The 23,097-nt window shown below is 43.3% G+C and overlaps 1 protein-coding gene across 1 annotated transcript in view; it reads left to right on the top strand.

The window, feature by feature from the left end:
* Window positions 1–22,878, top strand: part of LOC106569756 (insulin receptor) — a 201,809-nt gene extending 178,931 nt beyond the window's left edge. Inside the window, exons 18-23 of the mRNA XM_045694442.1 lie at window positions 3,098–3,327; window positions 4,113–4,223; window positions 6,099–6,261; window positions 10,068–10,197; window positions 10,421–10,555; window positions 19,835–22,878. Coding sequence (XP_045550398.1) covers window positions 3,098–3,327; window positions 4,113–4,223; window positions 6,099–6,261; window positions 10,068–10,197; window positions 10,421–10,555; window positions 19,835–20,321 — 1,256 coding nt within the window. The 3' untranslated portion in view covers window positions 20,322–22,878. The remainder of the gene's footprint in view (window positions 1–3,097; window positions 3,328–4,112; window positions 4,224–6,098; window positions 6,262–10,067; window positions 10,198–10,420; window positions 10,556–19,834) is intronic.
* The last annotated feature ends 219 nt before the right edge of the window (window positions 22,879–23,097 follow it).

Here is a 23,097-nt window from a genome sequence, read left to right as displayed (position 1 = left end):
GTATGGGTAGGCTACAGTATTGCTCTGCGATAGGAGTGTGACATAATAGCGTATTTAATCAGAGCCTATACCAAGGCAGGAGATAGAAACACAATCATGTATTGATAAACAAAATATTGAACAATTCCCATTTTACATAGAAGTGTGGGCTGTCGGCAGCATTTACTTTGATATTTTTCAATAGACCATCCATATTGCAGAATGCGCGGCCATTGTTTGGCACTCACTATAGGCGGCATGCAATTTTTTGTTTTAAACTTCCTGAACAGGAATTTTCCTCTCATGGCTAACTACCAGGAAGTTTGAAAAGACAGGCTGAGTGGGCGGGGAGCTTATGTTCATGAGCTCACCTTGACTGACAGCTCTTTGAAACTTCAAGAAACTTGGGTGTGTTTAGCAGTGTTGGTGTAAAATCATCTCAAGCAAATTTGGTGATACACAAAGCAACTGAACATTGAAATTGCATCAATGATATACAGTGCATTCAGAAAGTATTCAGACCCCTTCCCCTTTTCCACATTTTATTACCTTACAGCCTTATTCTAAAATGGATTTAATAAAACTTTTTCCTCATCAATCTACATACAATACCCCATAATGACAAAGTGAATACAGGTTTGTAGTTTGGAACCACCAAGACTCTTCCTAGAGCTGGCTGCCTGTCCAAACTGAGCAATCAGGGAGGTGACCAAGAACCCAATGGTCACTCTGACAGAGCTCCAGAGTTCTTCAGTGGAGATGGGAGAACCTTCCAGAAGGACAACCATCTCTGCAGCACTCCACCAATCAGGCCTTTATGGTAGAGTGGCCAGACGGAAGCCACTCCTCAGTAAAAGGCACATGACAGCCTGCTTGGAGTTTGTCAAAAGGCACCTACAGACTCTCAGACCATGAGAAACAAGATTCTCTGGTCTGATGAAACCAAGATTGAACTCTTTGGCCTGAATGCCAAACGTCACATCTGGAGGAAACCTGGCACCATCCCTACAGTGAAGCATCATTCTGTGGGGATGTTTTTCAGCGGCAGGAACTGGGAGAATGGTCAGGTTCGGGGGAAAGATGAACAGAGAAAAGTACAGAGTGACCCTTGATGAAAACCTGCTCCATAGAGCTCAGGACCTCAGACTGGGACGAAGGTTCACCTTCCAACAGGACAACGACCCTAACCGCACAGCCAAGACAACGCAGAAGTGGCTTTAGGACAAGTCTCTGAATGTCCTTGAGTGGACATCTCAGCCAGAGCCCGGACTTGAACACGATCGAACATCTCTGGAGAAACCTGAAAATAGCTATGCAGCAACGCTCCACATCCAACCTGACAGAGCTTGAGAGGATCTGCATAGAAGAATGGGAGAAACTCTCCAAATAAAGGTGTGCCAAGCTTGTAGCCTAATACCCAAGAAGACTCGATGCTTTTATCGCTGCTAAAGGTGCTTCAACAAAGTACTGACTAAAGGGTCTGAGTACTTGTCAATGTGATATTTCAGTTTTTTTTATCATTATGGGGTATTGTGTGTAGATTGATGGCGAGAAAAACAAATTAATCAATTTTAGAATAAGGCTGTAACGTAACAAAATGTGGAATAAGTGAAGGGGTCTGAATACTTTCCAAAGGCACTATATACTTTTTTTTATACATCTCCCATTTAGCATGTCTCTTGTGATGTGGTTCACTGCAGCACTGACTTATGTGTTGACTTGACAACTGAGTTTTGAATGACCCTCTCTCCCCTTTTGTTCCATGCTGGCTGAAGACCTAGCTAGCCAGTAACATTTACATTTTTACATTTTAGTCATTTAGCAGACACTCTTATCCAGAGCGACTTACAGTAGTGAATGCATACATTTCATTTCATGCATTCTTTTTGTACTGGCCCCCCGTGGGAATCGAACCCACAAACCTGGCGTTGCAAACACCATGCTCTACCAACTGAGCCACAGGGATCCTAGCTAACACCAGACACAGGTGAAGACCTAGCTAGCCAGTAACTAGCTAACACCAGACACAGGTGAAGACCTAGCTAGCCAGTAACTAGTTAACACCAGGCACAGATGAAGACCTAGCTAGCCAGTAACTAGCTAACACCAGGCACAGGTGAAGACCTAGCTAGCCAGTAACTAGCTAACACCAGACACAGGTGAAGACCTAGCTAGCCAGTAACTAGCTAACACCAGGCACAGGTGAAGCCCTAGCTAGCCAGTAACTAGCTAACACCAGGCACAGGTGAAGACCTAGCTAGCCAGTAACTAGCTAACACCAGGCACAGGTGAAGACCTAGCTAGCCAGTAACTAGCTAACACCAGGCACAGGTGAAGACCTAGCTAGCCAGTAACTAGCTAACACCAGACACAGATGAAGACCTAGCTAGCCAGTAACTAGCTAACACCAGACACAGATGAAGACCTAGCTAGCCAGTAACTGGCTAACACCAGACACAGATGAAAGGGGAAACTTTTAATAATTGCTGACACCCTACAGTAAAATTTTGGCCATCTAGCTATATAAACCAAGCTCCTCTGCAAACACGCCTCCTTCGATGTTGGTTACAAAGTGGTACTTATTTAAATTAGATAAGAGAATATCGTGTTACCATTGGTGTATTAAAGTGAGAGTTAAGGTGATGTCACCTTATTTTAAACAGGGGAGGGGACCAGTAACTTTATCAATGTAGAAGCAACAGTCGCTTTGCTTCTACAAAATTACTGTTGCTTTGATCTGATTTCATACTTTGATCTGGTTTCCTTCAAATATCATCAAATTTTTATAAAATTGAATCGAGGGCATTTTTCAGTCGTAGTTGTAGAGCTCGTTCACGACCGTACAAATGTAGTTTGACTCTGATTCGTCAATGAAAATATGTGGATATGTTTGTGTGCGACAGTTCAATAAATCCCAATCATTTGTTGCGCACGCAAATCCTACAATCTCCACGTACACCAGAATTTTGTAAGAAAATGTACGCACGGCCCCAGGAGTTTACTGTGTGTGTGTGTGTGTGTGTGTGTGTGTGTGTGTGTGTGTGTGTGTGTGTGTGTGTGTGTGTGTGTGTGTGTGTGTGTGTGTGTGTGTGTGTGTGTGTGTGTGTGTTCTCTCCAGTGTACGAGCCAGACGACTGGGAGGTGGGCAGGGATAAGATTAACATCCTACGAGAGCTGGGTCAGGGCTCGTTCGGCATGGTCTACGAGGGCATCGCCAAGGACATCGTGAAGGGAGAGCCGGAGACGCACGTGGCTGTGAAGACGGTCAACGAGTCGGCCAGTCTGAGAGAGAGGATAGAGTTCCTCAACGAGGCCTCCGTCATGAAGGGCTTCACCTGTCACCATGTGGTAAGAGAGATGGATGGAGAGAGAGAGAGGATAGAGAGAGAGGATAGTGAGATGGAGAGCAAAAAAGAAAGGATAGCGAGATGGAGAGCAAGAGAGGAGTGTGAAAGGGAGAGGAGAGGAGAGCGGGATAGAGGATGGCGCGAGAGAGGGGATGTCGAGAGACGGAAAGAGGGGATGTCGAGAGACGGAGAGAGAGGATGTCGAGAGCGGATGTCGAGAGACGGAGAGAGAGGATGTCGAGAGCGGATGTCGAGAGACGGAGAGAGAGGATGTCGAGAGACGGAGAGAGAGGATGTCGAGAGACGGAGAGAGAGGATGTCGAGAGACGGAGGATGTCGAGAGACGGAGGATGTCGAGAGAGAGGATGTCGAGAGAGAGGATGTCGAGAGAGAGGATGTCGAGAGAGAGGATGTCGAAAGAGAGAGAGAGGATGTCGAAAGAGAGAGAGAGGATGTCGAAAGAGAGAGAGAGGATGTCGAAAGAGAGAGAGAGGATGGCGAGAGAGGGAGAGGATGGCGAGAGGATGGCGAGAGGGATAGGATGGCGTGAGAGGGGGGGGGGGGATAGGAGAGTTCCTCAATAAGGCCTCCATCATGAAGGGCTTTACTTGCTGCTACAGTGTCTATAGAAGGTGATGCCACCTTACATTCACATTTGAGTCATTTAGCAGCTAATGAAGGTGAGACCACATACCATGATGATCACAAGACATGTTTGTTTAAAGTGTTGGTTAACTACCGAGGTGTAAGAATCAAAGCAACGGAAACTAAATGTTTTCTTCTCAGGTGCGTCTGATGGGTGTGGTCTCTAAGGGCCAGCCCACTCTAGTTGTCATGGAGCTGATGACCCATGGTGACCTGAAGAGCTACCTGCGCTGCCTCCGCCCCGACTCTGAGGTACACACACACACACACACACACACATTATTGGGATCCCTGTCCTGGGGGCTAGTCTACCCCTGCAGGCAGCAGCTCTATCCACCCTGTATCCCTCTCCTCTCTCCACCCTGTATCGCTCACCCTGTATCCCTCTCCTCTCTTCACCCTGTATCCCTCACCCTGTATCCCTCTCCTCTCTTCACCCTGTATCCCTCACCCTGTCTCCCTCTCCTCTCTCCACGCTGTATCCCTCTCCTCTCTTCACCCTGTATCCCTCACCCTGTATCCCTCTCCTTTCTCCACCCTGTATCCCTCACCCTGTCTCCCTCTCCTCTCTCCACCCTGTATCCCTCACCCTGTATCCCTCTCCTCTCTCCACCCTGTATCCCTCACCCTGTATCCCTCTCCTCTCTCCACCCTGTATCCCTCTCCTCTCTCCACCCTGTATCCCTCTCCTCTCTCCACCCTGTATCCCTCACCCTGTATCCCTCTCCTCTCTCCACCCTGTATCCCTCACCCTGTATCCCTCTCCTCTCTCCACCCTGTATCCCTCACCCTGTATCCCTCTCCTCTCTCCACCCTGTATCCCTCTCCTCTCTCCACCCTGTATCCCTCTCCTCTGTCCACCCTGTATCCCTCTCCTCTGTTCACCCTGTATCGCTCTCCTCTGTCCACCCTGTATCCCTCTCCTCTGTCCACCCTGTATCCCTCTCCTCTGTCCACCCTGTTTCCCTCTCCTCTGTCCACCCTGTATCCCTCTCCTCTGTCCACCCTGTATCCCTCTCCTCTGTCCACCCTGTATCCCTCTCCTCTGTCCACCCTGTATCCCTCTCCTCTGTCCACCCTGTATCCCTCTCCTCACTCCACCCTGTATCCCTCTCCTCTCTCCACCCTGTATCTCTCTCCTCTCTCCACCCTGTATCCCTCTCCTCTCTCCACCCTGTATCCCTCACCCTGTATCCCTCCTCTCTTCACCCTGTTTCCCTCACCCTGTATCCCTCTCCTCTCTTCACCCTGTATCCCTCACCCTGTATCCCTCTCCTCTCTTCACCCTGTATCCCTCACCCTGTCTCCCTCTCCTTTCTCCACCCTGTATCCCTCACCCTGTCTCCCTCTCCTCTCTCCACCCTGTATCCCTCACCCTGTATCCCTCTCCTCTCTCCACCCTGTATCCCTCACCCTGTATCCCTCTCCTCTGTCCACCCTGTATCCCTCTCCTCTGTCCACCCTGTATCCCTCTCCTCTGTCCACCCTGTATCCCTCTCCTCTGTCCACCCTGTATCCCTCTCCTCTGTCCACCCTGTATCCCTCTCCTCTGTCCACCCTGTATCCCTCTCCTCTGTCCACCCTGTATCCCTCTCCTCTCTCCACCCTGTATCCCTCTCCTCTCTCCACCCTGTATCCCTCTCCTCTCTCAACCCTGTACCCTGTATCCCTCTCCTCTCTCCTCTCTCCACCCTGTATCCCTCTCCTCTCTCCACCCTGTATCCCTCTCCTCTCTCCACCCTGTATCCCTCTCCTCTCTCCACCCTGTATCCCTCTCCTCTCTCCACCCTGTATCCCTCACCCTGTATCCCTCACCCTGTATCCCTCTCCTCTGTCCACCCTGTATCCCTCTCCTCTGTCCACCCTGTATCCCTCTCCTCTCTTCACCCTGTATCCCTCTCCTCTGTCCACCCTGTATCCCTCTCCTCTGTCCACCCTGTATCCCTCTCCTCTCTCCACCCTGTATCCCTCACCCTGTGTCCCTCTCCTCTATCCCTTCTTCTCATATTGAACTATATCACAAATACCCCAAAAACATCTATATTTATAACTTGTAATTGTTGTGATCTATGCGCCCCCTTCTGGCCTGTTGCAGAATAGCCCTAGTATTAATACATGTGTTGTTAGAATAACCCTACTGGGCGCCCGCCCCCCACGCTGAGGGAGATGGTCCAGATGACAGCAGAGATAGCAGACGGCATGGCCTACCTCAACGCCAAAAAGTTTGTCCACAGAGATCTGGCCGCTAGGAACTGCATGGTGGCACAGGACTTCACTGTCAAGATAGGAGGTAGTCTACACTCACACTGTCTCTCACTCACACTTTACCCTAACTTTAACCCCAAAACCCCAAAACCTCACCCCTAACCAGGGCCCCTAGCCCCTAAACCTAACCCTAGCCCCTAAACCTAACCCTAGCCCCTAAACCTAACCCTAGCCCCTAACCCTAAAACTGATCCTAACGCTAGCCCCTAAACCTAACCCTAGCCTCTAACCCTAAAACTGACCCTAGCTCTTAACCCTAACCCCTAACCCTAAAACTGGCCCTAGCTCCTAACCCTAAATCTAACCCTAGCCCCTAAACCTAACACTAGCCCCTAACCCTAAAACTAACCCTAGCCACTAAACAGAAACCTAGCCTCTAACCCTAAAACTGACCCTAGCCCCTAACCCTTAACCTAACCCTAGCCCCTAACCCTAAAACTGATCCTAACCCTAGCCCCTAAACCTAACCCTAGCCTCTAACCCTAAAACTGACCCTAGCTCTTAACCCTAACCCCTAAACCTAACCCTAGCCCCTAACCCTAAAACTAACCCTAGCCACTAACCAGAAACCTAGCCTCTAACCCTAAAACTGACCCTAGCCCCTAAACCTAACCCTAGCCCCTAAACCTAACCCTAGCCCCTAAACCTAACCCTAGCCCCTAACCCTAAAACTAACCCTAGCCCCTAACCCTAAAACTAACCCTAGCCCCTAACCCTAAAACTAACCCTAGCCCCTAACCCTAAAACTAACCCTAGCCACTAACCCGAAACCTAGCCCCTAACCCTAAAACTAACCCTAGCCACTAACCAGAAACCTAGCCTCTAACCCTAAAACTGACCCTAGCCCCTAAACCTAACCCTAGCCCCAAACCCTAAACCTAACCCTAGCCCCTAACCCTAAACCTAACCCTAGCCCCTAACCCTAAACCTAACCCTAGCCCCTAAACCTAACCCTAGCCCCTAACCCTAAACCTAACCCTAGCCCCTAAACCTAACCCTAGCCCCTAACCCTAAACCTGACCCTAGCTCCTAACCCTAAAACTGACCCTAGCTCCTAACTCTAAAACTAGCCCCTAAACCTAATCCTAGCCCCTAACCCTAAAACTAACCCTAACCCTAACCCTAACTAACCCTAGCCACTAACCCGAAACCTAGCTCCTAACCCTAGCTCCTAACTCTAAACCTAACCCTAGCTCCTAAACCTAACCCTAGCCTCTAAACCTAACCCTAGCCCCTAACCCTAAAACTGGCCCTAGCCCCTAACCCTAAACCTAACCCTAGCCCCTAACCCTAGCTCCTAACCCTAAACCTAACCCTAGCTCCTAACCCTAAAACTGACCCTAGCCCCTAACCCTAAAACTGACCCTAGCTCCTAACCCTAAACCCCCTAGATATAGCATTTGACCTTGTGGGGACTAACAACATGTCCCCAGTTGGTCCAATTTTTGTTTGTTTACTATTGTTATGGGGACTAACAACATGTCCCCAGTTGGTCCAATTTTTGTTTGTTTACTATTGTTATGGGGACTAACAACATGTCCCCAGTTGGTCCAATTTTTGTTTGTTTACTATTGTTATGGGGACTAACAACATGTCCCCAGTTGGTCCAATTTTTGTTTGTTTACTATTGTTATGGGGACTAACAACATGTCCCCAGTTGGTCCAATTTTTGTTTGTTTACTATTGTTATGGGGACTAACAACATGTCCCCAGTTGGTCCAATTTTTGTTTGTTTACTATTGTTATGGGGACTAACAACATGTCCCCAGTTGGTCCAATTTTTGTTTGTTTACTATTGTTATGGGGACTAACAACATGTCCCCAGTTGGTCCAATTTTTGTTTCTTTACTATTGTTGTGGGGACTTGTGGTCCAGTATAGTTATCCACACACACATATCAAGATAGTAGGTATGGGAACTCACTTCCTCACATATACAATGTAATACTTTTAAATACATCTACATGCATGTTTAACTGCCTTCTGCAAAGTACATTTCCCCTCTGGGATAATAAAGATTCTCCTGTAATTTCTCTCATTCTGCAACACAATGGTGCTAGGGCTCTTTCCACTTTGGATGTACAGTTGAAGTCGGAAGTTTACATTCACTTAGGTTGGAGTCTTTAAAACTCGTTTTTCAACCACTTCACAAATTTCTTGTTAACAAACTATAGTTTTGGCAAGTCAGTTAGGACATCTACTTTGTGCATGACACAAGTCATTTTTCCAACAATTGTTTACAGACAGATTATTTCCCTTATAAATCATTGTATCACAATTCCAGTGGGTCAGAAGTTTACATACTCTAAGTTGACTGTGCTTTTAAACAGCTTCGAAAATTCCAGAATGATGTCATGGCTTTAGAAGCTTCTGATAGGCTAATTGACATCATTTGAGTCAATTGGAGGTGTACCTGTGGATGTATTTCAAGGCCTACCTTCAAACTCAGTGCCTCTCTGCTTGACATCGTGGGAAATTCAAAAGAAATCAGCCAACACCTCAGAAAAATAATTGTAGACCTCCACAAGTCTTGTTCATCCTTGGGAGCAATTTCCAAATGCCTGAAGGTACCACGTTCATCAGTACAAACAATAGTATGCAAGTATAAACACCATGGGACCACACAGCCGTCATACCGCTCAGGAAGGAGATGCGTTCTGTCATCCTAGAGATGAACGCACTTTGGTGCGTAAAGTTCAACTCAATCCCAGAACAACAGCAAAGGACCTTGTGAAGATGCTGGAGGAAACCGGTCCAAAAGTATCTATATCCACAGTAAAACGAGGATATAAAACAGTAAAAAAAACAGTAAAACAAGGAAGAAGCCACTGCTCCAAAACCGCCATAAAAAAAGCCAGACTACGGTTTGCAAATGCACATGGGGACAAAGATCGTACTTTTTGGAGACATTTCCTCTGGTCTGATGAAACAAAAATAGAACCATTTGGCCATAATGACCATCGTTATGTTTGGAGGAAAAAGGGGGACGCTTGCAAGCCGAAGAACACCATCCCAACCGTGAAGCACGGTGATGGCAGCATCATGTTGTGGGGGTGCTTTGCTGCAGGAGGGACTGGTGCACTTCACAAAATAGATGGCATCATGAGGTAGGGAAAGTATGTGGATATATTGAAGCGACATCTCAAGACATCAGTCAGGAAGTTAAAGCTTGGTCGCAAATGGGTCTTCCAAATGGACAATGACCCCAAGCATACTTCCAACGTTGGGGCAAAGACAAGATATTGGAGTGGCCATCACAAAGTCCTGACCTCAATCCTATAGATAATTTGGTGGCAGAACTGAAAAAGCGTGTGTGAGCAAGGAGGCCTACAAACCTGACTCAGTTACACCAACTCTGTCAGGAGGAATGGGCAAAAATTCACCCAACTTATTGTGGAAGCTTGTGGAAGGCTACCCAAAACGTTTGACCCAAGTTAAACAATTTAAAGGCAATGCTACCAAATACTAATTGAGTGTATGTAAACTTCTGACCCACTGGGAATGTGATGAAAGAAATAAAAGCTGAAATACATCATTCTCTCTAGTATTATTCTAACATTTCACATTCTTAAAATAAAGTGGTGATCCTAACTGACCTAAGACAGGGAATTTTTACTAGGATTAAATGTTAGGAATTGTTAAAAACTTAGTTTAAATGTATTTGGCTAAGGTGTTTGTAAACTTCCGACTTCAACTGTATTTGCCTTTTCATATAGGTAATTTGTATTTTCGCTCCTTTCTCTAAATGTTTGTATAAATTGTTGACAGGCTGTTGCAAAGCAGGTTTCTGTTCTGGGATAAAAATCAAATATATTCTCTACTCAACCCTCAGACTTTGGTATGACCAGAGACATCTATGAGACGGACTACTACCGTAAGGGAGGGAAGGGTCTTCTTCCTGTCCGCTGGATGGCTCCTGAGTCTCTAAAGGACGGAGTGTTCACCGCACACTCTGACTGCTGGTGAGGATACCTGAATGTCTCTCTGTTTGTCTCTGTGTCTGTCTGTCTCTCTGTCTCTCTGTGTCTGTCTGTGAGAGTGTGAGCCTGCTAACTGGTTCTTCAAGATTTTTCCCTACCTATCCACCTATGGAGTTTTTCCTTGCCACTCGTGTGTGTGTGTGTGTGTGTGTGTGTGTGTGTGTGTGTGTGTGTGTGTGTGTGTGTGTGTGTGTGTGTGTCCCAGGTCGTTTGGAGTGGTGTTGTGGGAGATCAGTACCCTAGCAGAGCAGCCGTACCAGGGCCTGTCTAACGAGCAGGTCCTGAAGTTCGTCATGGATGGAGGATATCTGGACCGACCAGACAACTGTGCTGACCGGCTGTAAGTCTCACCTCTAGATCAATGTTATAAAGGATACAGTGTCTGTATAGTCCAGCTCAATGATATCACACTGTAGATATCTATGGTGTAGTCGTGGTCATTGTGGGATGGGAAGACCATTTATACAGTGGGGGGGAAAAGTATTTGATCCCCTGCTGATTTTGTACGTTTGCCCACTTACAAAGAAATGATCAGTCTATAATTTTAATGGTAGGTTTATATGAACAGTGAGAGACAGAAAAACAAAACAAAAATCCAGAAAAACGCATGTCAAAAATGTTATAAATTGATTTGCATTTTAATGAGGGAAATAAGTATTTGACCCCTCTGCAAAACATGACTTAGTACTTGGTGGCAAAACCCTTGTTGGCAATCAGAGGTCAGATGTTTCTTGTAGTTGGCCACCAGGTTTGCACACATCTCAGGAGGGATTTTATCCCACTCATCTTTGCAGATCTTCTCCAAGTCATTAAGGTTTCAAGGCTGACGTTTGGCAACTCGAACCTTCAGCTCCCTCCACAGATTTTCTATGGGATTAAGGTCTGGAGACTGGCTAGGCCACTCCAGGACCTTAATGTGCTTCTTCTTGAGCAATTCCTTTGTTGCCTTGGCCGTGTGTTTTGGGTCATTGTCATGCTGGAATACCCATCCACGACCCATTTTCAATGCCCTGGCTGAGGGAAGGAGGTTCTCACCCAAGATTTGACAGTACATGGCCCCGTCAAATGATGCGGTGAAGTTGTCCTGTCCCCTTAGCAGAAAAAAACCCCCAAAGCATAATGTTTCCACCTCCATGTTTGACGGTGGGGATGGTGTTCTTGGGGTCATAGGCAGCATTCCTCCTCCTCCAAACACGGCGAGTTGAGTTGATGCTAAAGAGCTCCATTTTGGTCTCATCTGACCACAACACTTTCACCAGTTGTCCTCTGAATCATTCAGATGTTCATTGGCAAACTTCAGACGGGCATGTATATGTATTCTTCAGCAGGGGGACCTTGCGGGCGCTGCAGGATTTCAGTCCTTCACGGCGTAGTGTGTTACCAATTGTTTTCTTGATGACTATGGTCCCAGCTGCCTTGAGATCATTGACAAGATCCTCCCGTGTAGGTCTGGGCTGATTCCTCACTGTTCTCATGATCATTGCAACTCCACGAGGTGAGATCTTGCATGGAGTCCCAGGCTGAGGGATATTGACAGTTCTTTTGTGTTTCTTCCATTTGCGAATAATCGCACCAAATGTTGTCACCTTCTCACCAAGCTGCTTGGCGATGGTCTTGTAGCCCATTCCAGCCTTGTGTAGGTCTACAATCTTGTCCCTGACATCCTTGGAGAGCTCTGGTCTTGGCCATGGTGGAGAGTTTGGAATCTGATTGATTGATTGCTTCTGTGGACAGGTGTCTTTTTTACAGGTAACAAGCTGAGATTAGGAGCACTCCCTTTAAGTGTGCTCCTAATCTCAGCTCGTTACCTGTATAAAAGACACCTGGGAGCCAGAAATCTTTCTGATTGAGAGGGGGTCAAATACTTATTTCCCTCATTAAAATACAAATCAATTTATAACATTTTTGACATGCGTTTTTCTCTATTTTTGTTGTTATTCTGTCTCTCACTGTTCAAATAAACCTAACATTAAAATGATAGACTGATCCTTTTTTTGTCAGTGGGCAAACGTACAGAATCAGCAGTTGATCAAACGCTTTTTTCCCCCACTGTAGATGACAACGTTAGAACAGTCACTGATTATTACTCTTCTTTGGTAATCATGATACTGGGGATATTGGGGATCATGATATTGGGGATCATGATATTGGGGATCATGATACTGGGGATATTGGGGATCATGATACTGGGGATATTGGTGATCATGATATTGGGGATATTGGTGATCATGATATTAGGGATATTGGTGATCATGATATTGGTGATCATGATATTAGGGATATTGGTGATCATGATATTGGTGATCATGATATTGGGGATATTGGTGATCATGATATTGGGGATATTAGTGATCATGATATTGGGGATATTAGTGATCATGATATTGGTGATTGTGATATTGGGGATATTGGTGATTGTGATATTGGTGATCATGATATTGGGGATATTGGTGATCATGATATTGGGGATATTGGTGATCATGATATTGGGGGTCGTGATATTGGGGATATTGGTGATCGTGATATTGGGGATATTGGTGATCATTATATTGGTGATCGTGATATTGGTGATATTGGGGGTCGTGATATTGGTAATATTGTTGATCATGATATTGGGGATATTGGTGATCATGATACTGGGGATATTGGTGATCATGATATTGGGGATATTGGTGATCATGATATTGGGGATATTGGCGATATTAGTGATCGTGATATTGGTGATTGCGATATTGGTGATATTGGTGAACATGATATTGGGGATATTAGTGATCATGATACTGGGGATATTGGTGATCATGATACTGGGGATATTGGGGATCATGATACTGGGGATATTGGGGATCATGATACTGGGGATATTGGTGATCATGATATTAGGGATATTGGTGATCATGATATTGGTGATCATGATATTAGGGATATTGGTGATCATGATATTAGTGATCATGATATTGGTGATCATGATATTGGGGATATTGGTGATCATGATATTGGGGATATTAGTGATCATGATATTGGTGATTGTGATATTGGGGATATTGGTGATCATGATATTGGGGATATTGGTGATCATGATATTGGGGGTCGTGATATTGGGGATATTGGTGATCGTGATATTGGGGATATTGGTGATCGTGATATTGGGGATATTGGTGATCATTATATTGGTGATCGTGATATTGGTGATATTGGGGGTCCTGATATTGGTAATATTGTTGATCATGATATTGGGGATATTGGTGATCATGATATTGGGGATATTGGTGATCATGATACTGGGGATATTGGTGATCATGATATTGGGGATATTGGCGATATTAGTGATCGTGATATTGGTGATTGCGATATTGGGGATATTGGTGAACATGATATTGGGGATATTAGTGATCATGATACTGGGGATATTGGTGATCATGATACTGGGGATATTGGTGATCATGATATTGGGGATATTGGTGATCATGATATTGGGGATATTGGGGATCATGATATTGGGGATCATGATATTGGGGATATTGGTGATCATTATATTGGGGATCATGGTACTGGGGATATTGGTGATCATGATACTGGGGATATTGGTGATCATGATACTGGGGATATTGGTGATCATGATACTGGGGATATTGGTGATCATGATACTGGGGATATTGGTTATCATGATACTGGGGATATTGGTGATCATGATATTGGGGATATTGGCGATATTAGTGATCGTGATATTGGTGATTGTGATATTGGGGATATTGGTGAACATGATATTGGGGATATTAGTGATCATGATACTGGGGATATTGGGGATCATGATATTGGGGATATTGGGGATCATGATATTGGGGATATTGGGGATCATGATATTGGGGATATTGGTGATCATGATATTGGGGATCATGGTACTGGGGATATTGGTGATCATGATATTGGGGATATTAGTGATCATGATATTGGTGATCGTTATATTGGGGATATCGGTGATCGTTATATTGGGGATATCGGTGATCGTGATATTGGGGATATTGGTGATAATGATATTGGGGATATTGGTGATAATGATATTGGTGATAATGATATTGGGGATAATGATATTGGGGATATTGGTGATCATGATACAGTGGATATTGGTGATCATGATACAGTAGATATTGGTGATAATGATATTGGGGATATTGGTGATCATGATGTTGGGGATATTGGTGATCATGATGTTGGGGATATTGGTGATCATGATATTGGGGATATTGGTGATCACAATACTGGGGATATTGGTGATCATGATGTTGGTGATCATAATGTTGGTGATCATGATATTGGTGATCATGATACTGGGGATATTGGTGATCATGATATTGGTGATATTGGTGATCACGATTTTGGGGATATTGGTGATCATGATATTGGTTATCATATTATTGGGGATATTGGTGATCATAATATTGGTGATCATGATACTGGGGATATTGGTGATCATGATATTGGGGATATTAGGGATCATGATATTGGTGATCATGATACTGGGGATATTAGTGATCTTGATACTGGGGATATTAGTGATCTTGATACTGGGGATATTAGTGATCTTGATACTGGGGATATTGGTGATCATGATACTGGTGATCATGATATTGGGGATATTGGTGATCGTGATATTGGGGATATTGGTGATCGTGATATTGGGGATATTGGTGATCATGATATTGGGGATATTAGGGACCATGATATTGGTGATCATGATACTGGGGATATTAGTGATCTTGATACTGGGGATATTAGTGATCTTGATACTGGGGATATTGGTGATCATGATACTGGTGATCATTATATTGGGGATATTGGTGATCGTGATATTGGGGATATTGGTGATTATGGTATTGGGGATATTGGGGATCATGATATTGGGGATTTTAGTGATCATGATATTGGTGATTATGCTATTGGGGATATTGGTGATCATGCTATTGGGGATATTGGTGATAATGATATTGGGGATATTAGTGATCATGATATTGGTGATCATGATATTTGGGATATTGTTTATCATGATTTTGGGGATATTGGTGATCATGATTTTGGGGATATTGGTGATCATGATATTGGGGATATTGGTGATCATGATATTGGGGCTATTGGTGATAATGATATTGGGGATATTGGTGATCATGATATTGGTGATCATGATATTGGTGATCATGATATTAGTGACCATGATACTGGGGATATTGGTGATCATGATATTGGTGTTCATGATATTGGGGTTATTGGTGATCATGATATTGTGGATATTGGGGATAATGATACTTGGGATATTAGTGATATGATACTGGAGATATTGGTGATCATGATATTGGTGATTATGATATTGTTGATTATGGTATTGGGGATATTAGTTATCATGATTTTGGGGATATTAGTGATCATGATATTGGGGCTATTGGTGATCATGATATTGGGGCTATTGGTGATCATGATATTGGGGCTATTGGTGATCATGATATTGGGGATATTGGTGATCATGATATTGGGGATATTGGTGATCATGATATTGGGGATATTGGTGATCATGATATTGGGGATCATGATATTAGTCATCATGATACTGGGGATATTGTTGATCATGATATTGGTGTTCATGATATTGGGGTTATTGGTGATCATGATATTGGGGATATTGGTGATCATGATATTGGGGATATTGGTGATCATGATATTGGGGATATTGGTGATCATGATATTGGTGATCATGATATTGGTGATCATGATATTGGTGATCATGATATTGGTGATCATGATATTAGGGATATTGGTGATCATGATATTGGTGATCATGATATTGGGGATATTGGTGATCATGATATTGGGGATATTAGTGATCATGATATTGGGGATATTAGTGATCATGATATTGGTGATTGTGATATTGGGGATATTGGTGATTGTGATATTGGTGATCATGATATTGGTGATCATGATATTGGGGATATTGGTGATCATGATATTGGGGATCATGATATTAGTCATCATGATACTGGGGATATTGTTGATCATGATATTGGTGTTCATGATATTGGGGTTATTGGTGATCATGATATTGGGGATATTGGTGATCATGATATTGGGGATATTGGTGATCATGATATTTGGGATATTGGTGATCATGATATTGGTGATCATGATATTGGTGATCATGATATTGGTGATCATGATATTAGGGATATTGGTGATCATGATATTGGTGATCATGATATTGGGGATATTGGTGATCATGATATTGGGGATATTAGTGATCATGATATTGGGGATATTAGTGATCATGATATTGGTGATTGTGATATTGGGGATATTGGTGATTGTGATATTGGTGATCATGATATTGGGGATATTGGTGATCATGATATTGGGGATATTGGTGATCATGATATTGGGGGTCGTGATATTGGGGATATTGGTGATCGTGATATTGGGGATATTGGTGATCATTATATTGGTGATCGTGATATTGGTGATATTGGGGGTCGTGATATTGGTAATATTGTTGATCATGATATTGGGGATATTGGTGATCATGATACTGGGGATATTGGTGATCATGATATTGGGGATATTGGCGATATTAGTGATCGTGATATTGGTGATTGCGATATTGGGGATATTGGTGAACATGATATTGGGGATATTAGTGATCATGATACTGGGGATATTGGGGATCATGATATTGGGGATATTGGGGATCATGATATTGGGGATATTGGGGATCATGATATTGGGGATATTGGGGATCATGATATTGGGGATATTGGTGGTCATGATATTGGGGATCATGGTACTGGGGATATTGGGGATCATGGTACTGGGGATATTGGTGATCATGATACTGGGGATATTGGTGATCACGATACTGGGGATATTGGTGATCATGATGTTGGTGATCATAATGTTGGTGATCATGATATTGGTGATCATAATATTGGTGATCATGATACTGGGGATATTGGTGATCATGATATTGGGGATATTAGGGATTATGATATTGGTGATCATGATACTGGGGATATTAGTGATCTTGATACTGGGGATATTAGTGATCTTGATACTGGGGATATTGGTGATCATGATACTGGTGATCATGATATTGGGGATATTGGTGATCGTGATATTGGGGATATTGGTGATCGTGATATTGGGGATATTGGTGATCGTGATATTGGGGATATTGGTGATCATGATATTGGGGATATTAGGGACCATGATATTGGTGATCATGATACTGGGGATATTAGTGATCTTGATACTGGGGATATTGGTGATCATGATACTGGTGATCATTATATTGGGGATATTGGTGATCGTGATATTGGGGATATTGGTGATTATGGTATTGGGGATATTGGGGATCATGATATTGGGGATATTAGTGATCATGATATTGGTGATTATGCTATTGGGGATATTGGTGATCATGCTATTGGGGATATTGGTGATAATGATATTGGGGATATTAGTGATCATGATATTGGTGATCATGATATTTGGGATATTGTTTATCATGATTTTGGGGATATTGGTGATCATGATTTTGGGGATATTGGTGATCATGATTTTGGGGATATTGGTGATCATGATTTTGGGGATATTGGTGATCATGATTTTGGGGATATTGGTGATCATGATTTTGGGGATATTGGTGATCATGATTTTGGGGATATTGGTGATCATGATTTTGGGGATATTGGTGATCATGATATTGGGGATATTGGTGATCATGATATTGGGGCTATTGGTGATAATGATATTGGGGATATTGGTGATAATGATATTGGTGATCATGATATTAGTGATCATGATACTGGGGATATTGGTGATCATGATATTGGTGTTCATGATATTGGGGTTATTGGTGATCATGATATTGTGGATTTTGGGGATAATGATACTTGGGATATTAGTGATATGATACTGGGGATATTTGTGATCATGATATTGGTGATTATGATATTGTTGATTATGATATTGGGGATATTAGTTATCATGATTTTGGGGATATTAGTGATCATGATATTGGGGCTATTGGTGATCATGATATTGGGGCTATTGGTGATCATGATATTGGGGATATTGGTGATCATGATATTGGGGATATTGGTGATCATGATATTGGTGATCATGATATTGGGGATATTGGTGATCATGATATTGGGGATCATGATATTAGTCATCATGATACTGGGGATATTGTTGATCATGATATTGGTGTTCATGATATTGGGGTTATTGGTGATCATGATATTGGGGATATTGGGGATATTGGTGATCATGATATTGGTGTTCATGATATTGGGGTTATTGGTGATCATGATATTGTGGATTTTGGGGATAATGATACTTGGGATATTAGTGATATGATACTGGGGATATTTGTGATCATGATATTGGTGATTATGATATTGTTGATTATGATATTGGGGATATTAGTTATCATGATTTTGGGGATATTAGTGATCATGATATTGGGGCTATTGGTGATCATGATATTGGGGCTATTAGTGATCATGATATTGGGGATATTGGTGATCATGATATTGGGGATATTGGTGATCATGATATTGGGGTTATTGGTGATCATGATATTGGGGATATTGGTGATCATGATATTGGGGATATTGGTGATCATGATATTGGGGATCATGATATTAGTCATCATGATACTGGGGATATTGTTGATCATGATATTGGTGTTCATGATATTGGGGTTATTGGTGATCATGATATTGGGGATATTGGTGATCATGATATTGGGGATATTGGTGATCATGATATTGGGGATATTGGTGATCATGATATTGATGATATTGGTGATCATGATATTGGGGATCATGATATTGGTGATCATGATATTGTGGATATTGGTGATCACGATATTGGGGATCATGATATTGGGGATATTGGTGGTCATGATATTGGTGATCACGATATTGGGGATATTTGTGATCATGATATTGGTGAAAATTATATTGCGGCTATTGGTGATCATTATATTAGTGATCATGATTTTGGTGATCATGATATTGGGGTTATTGGTGATCATGATATTGGTGATCATGATATTGGGGTTATTGGTGATCATGATATTGGTGATCATGATATTGGGGATCATGATACTGGTGATATTATGGATATTAGTGATCGTGATATTGGTGATCATGATATTGGTGATCATTATATTGGGGATATTGGTGATCATGATACTGGGGATATTGGTGGTATTTGTGATCATGATATTGGGGTATTGCTGATCGGGATGTTGATGATATTGGTGATCATGATTTTGGGGATATTGGTGATCATTATATTTGGGATATTGATGATATTGGGGATAGTGGTGATATTGGTGAAATCCTGATTGAGTTGTTACAATAACTTTGATACAAAACCTATCATCTCCTTTTCTCCTCTCTCCTTTATTCCTCCTCTCCTCCCCTCCCCTCTTCCTCCTTGTCTTCTCTCCTCCTTCTCCACTCCTCCTCCCCTCTTCTTCCTTGTCTCCTCTCCTCCTCCCCCTTCCTCCTTATCCTCTCCTCCTCCTCCTCTTCTTCCTCCTCTCTTCCTCCTCTTCTCTCCTCAGACACAATCTGATGTCAATGTGCTGGCAGTACAACCCCAAGCTGCGTCCCAGCTTCCAGGAGATCATTGAGATGCTCCACGAGGACCTTCACCAGTCCTTCCAGGAGGTCTCCTTCTACTATAGCCAGGAGAACAAGCCTCCGGAGCAGGAGGACTTTGACCTGGACATGGACAACATGGAGAGCATTCCCCTAGACCCATCCTCTTACTCCCAGAGAGGGGACCACAGTTCTTCTTTCTCCCAGAGAGGGGACCACAGTTCCTCTTTCTCCCAGAGAGGGGACCACAGTTCCTCTTTCTCCCAGAGAGGGGACCACAGTTCCTCTTTCTCCCAGAGAGGGGACCACAGCTCTGAGCGGGACGAGGCGGGTTCGTCACTGGGGTTGAGACAAAACAACTACGAGGAACACATCCCGTACACACACATGAACGGGGGAAAGACTAACGGACAACAGACACTAGCCCTCCCTCGGTCTAGTCCCTCCTAACAGAACATTAAATGGGTGTAACGGTCTAGTCCAGAGGTGGACAACTACAGTCTTCTGGGGCCTGATTGGTGTCACACTTCTTCTCCATCCTAGCAAACACAGCTGATTAATCACATTGCATTCTAAACTGAAGATCATGATTAGGTGATTATTGGAGTCAAGTGTGTTAGCTGGTGCTGGGGGCAAAACTGTGACACCAATCAGGCCCATGAGGACTGGAATTGCCCACCCCTGGTCTAGTCCCTCCTAACAGAACATTATATGGGGTAAGGGTCTAGTCCCTCCTAACAGAATATTATATGGGGTAAGGGTCTAGTCCCTCCTAACAGAATATTATATTGGGTAAGGGTCTAGTCCCTCCTAACAGAATATTATATGGGGTAAGGGTCTAGTCCCTCCTAACAGAATATTATATGGGGTAAGGGTCTGGTCCCTCCTAACAGAACATTATATGGGGTAAGGGTCTAGTCCCTCCTAACAGAACATTATATGGGGTAAGGGTCTGGTCCCTCCTAACAGAACATTATATGGGGTAAGGGTCTGGTCCCTCCTAACAGAACATTATATGGGGTAAGGGTCTGGTCCCTCCTAACAGAACATTATATGGGGTACGGGTCTAGTCCCTCCTAACAGAACATTATATGGGGTAAGGGTCTGGTCCCTCCTAACAGAACATTATATGGGGTACGGGTCTAGTCCCTCCTAACAGAACATTATATGGGGTACGGGTCTAGTCCCTCCTAACAGAACATTATATGGGGTAAGGGTCTAGTCCCTCCTAACAGAACATTATATGGGGTAAGGGTCTAGTCCCTCCTAACAGAACATTATATGGGGTAAGGGTCTAGTCCCTCCTAACAGAACATTATCCCCATGTCTTTCCCACAGATGAATTGATATGAATATAGTTTTGTTGTTTTGTATAGATGATCACTTTTTTCACTTGTTCAGAGGCCTCCTGGAAGTACACATCTCAGGACATTATTGCTCTCTGTTGTCAAGATGCCACCCTCATTACACTACAGTATGTAGCCACGTTGTCCAATGTCAACCAGGAGAGAACATACAACCAACCACACATACATTTTTTGTATTCAAGAAAGACGAACCTCCCTCTCTACTGCTTCTCTCTTGTCCTCAATCTTTGTTTTCTTTTTTTAATATTGCCAAGTTTCCATGAATGTGTGGCGGAGGTAGAAATCAACTGTGAAAATAACTAAACTTTGGGTCAACCTGAAGGCTGCTAACCCCAGGACTCTCCAGACTGTCCCTTCCCCAAGCTGAGGCTCTCTCCCTGGGTAGCTCAGCCCTCGCTGGGTCCCTGGGTCTCCCTGGGCCTCCCTGGGCCATGGAGGTCCCCCATGGTGTCGCTCAGTGTAAAAGTGCCCTTTTATCTCTGTCTGTGACTTGCATCTAATGTCATGGAGCTGTGTGTCTGTCTGTGACCTGCATCTTATGTCATGGAGCTGTGTCTGTCTGTCTGACCTGCATCTAATGTCATGGAGCTGTGTCTGTCTGTGACCTGCATCTTATGTCATGGAGCTGTGTGTCTGTCTGTGACCTGCATCGAATGTCATGGAGCTGTGTGTCTGTCTGTGACCTGCATCTTATGTCATGGAGCTGTGTCTGTCTGTCTGACCTGCATCTAATGTCATGGAGCTGTGTCTGTCTGTGACCTGCATCTTATGTCATGGAGCTGTGTGTCTGTCTGTGACCTGCATCGAATGTCATGGAGCTGTGTGTCTGTCTGTGACCTGCATCTAATGTCATGGAGCTGTGTGTCTGTCTGTGACCTGCATCTTATGTCATGGAGCTGTGTGTCTGTCTGTGACCTGCATCTAATGTCATGGAGCTGTTTCTGTCTCTTTGTGCTCTCAAGTTGTCAAGGAACGACAGACTTTCTGAGACTTGAGAACTAGCTAACTTTTGGGTTGATGAATGTGTCAAATCCATTTTCGAATCTTCGAACAAACTTTATTGATCCACTGGAGAAGCTTGTTGTCATCTCTCCTCACACTCTGCAGTATTACAAACATCACATAAAGAATTAACATATTTCTTTGGTTATATTTTTTTTATTTATTTAGGTTTCATTTTCTCATTTTGAGTTTTCACATTTACAGCTGAAGGATATTTAAAAATCTGTTTGAGGGAGAAAAAAACATAAAAAAATAATAATAATTAAAAACGAGTTCCTCAGATGACCAATAGATGCTTCTTTTGGTATATTTTAGTGGGTATAGAAAATATAAATATATATATATATAAATATATTATTGATGGTTTTTTCTACATAGTTGTTGACATTGTGTTTCATGAGGTATTTCCGGTCTGTAGAAAAAAATGTTTTTACATGTTTGTCTCTTATGTTTATTTTTTCTAATCCAGAAATCATACTAATAATCATTTGGACTTGTGATCAACCAGCAGCACTTTGTCTTTCCTCTCTGTATCAGATGCACAGTAAGAGGAGGAGGAGGAGGAGGAGGAGCTCGGCCCGTTGATATCAAATCAAACTGTCTGCTCTAGATAAATAAAGCAGTGTGGTGCAACATGACAACGCTCTGTCTCTGTCTCTCTCCTCATGCGTCTGTAATTGTTTACTATGTAGTTTATTACGTCAGGATGTGGTATGTGTGTACAATTGATCTCAGAGTGAGGTCTTTATGTAATCAATGTACAGTACCAGTCAAAGGTTTGGACACCTACTCATTCAAGGGCTTTTCTTTTAAGTTTACTATATTCTACATTGTAGAATAATAGTGAAGACATCAAA

This window comes from Salmo salar, chromosome ssa14, assembly GCF_905237065.1.
Source record: "Salmo salar chromosome ssa14, Ssal_v3.1, whole genome shotgun sequence".
Classification (NCBI taxonomy): domain Eukaryota; kingdom Metazoa; phylum Chordata; class Actinopteri; order Salmoniformes; family Salmonidae; genus Salmo; species Salmo salar.
This window is presented reverse-complemented; position numbering and strand designations above follow the sequence as displayed.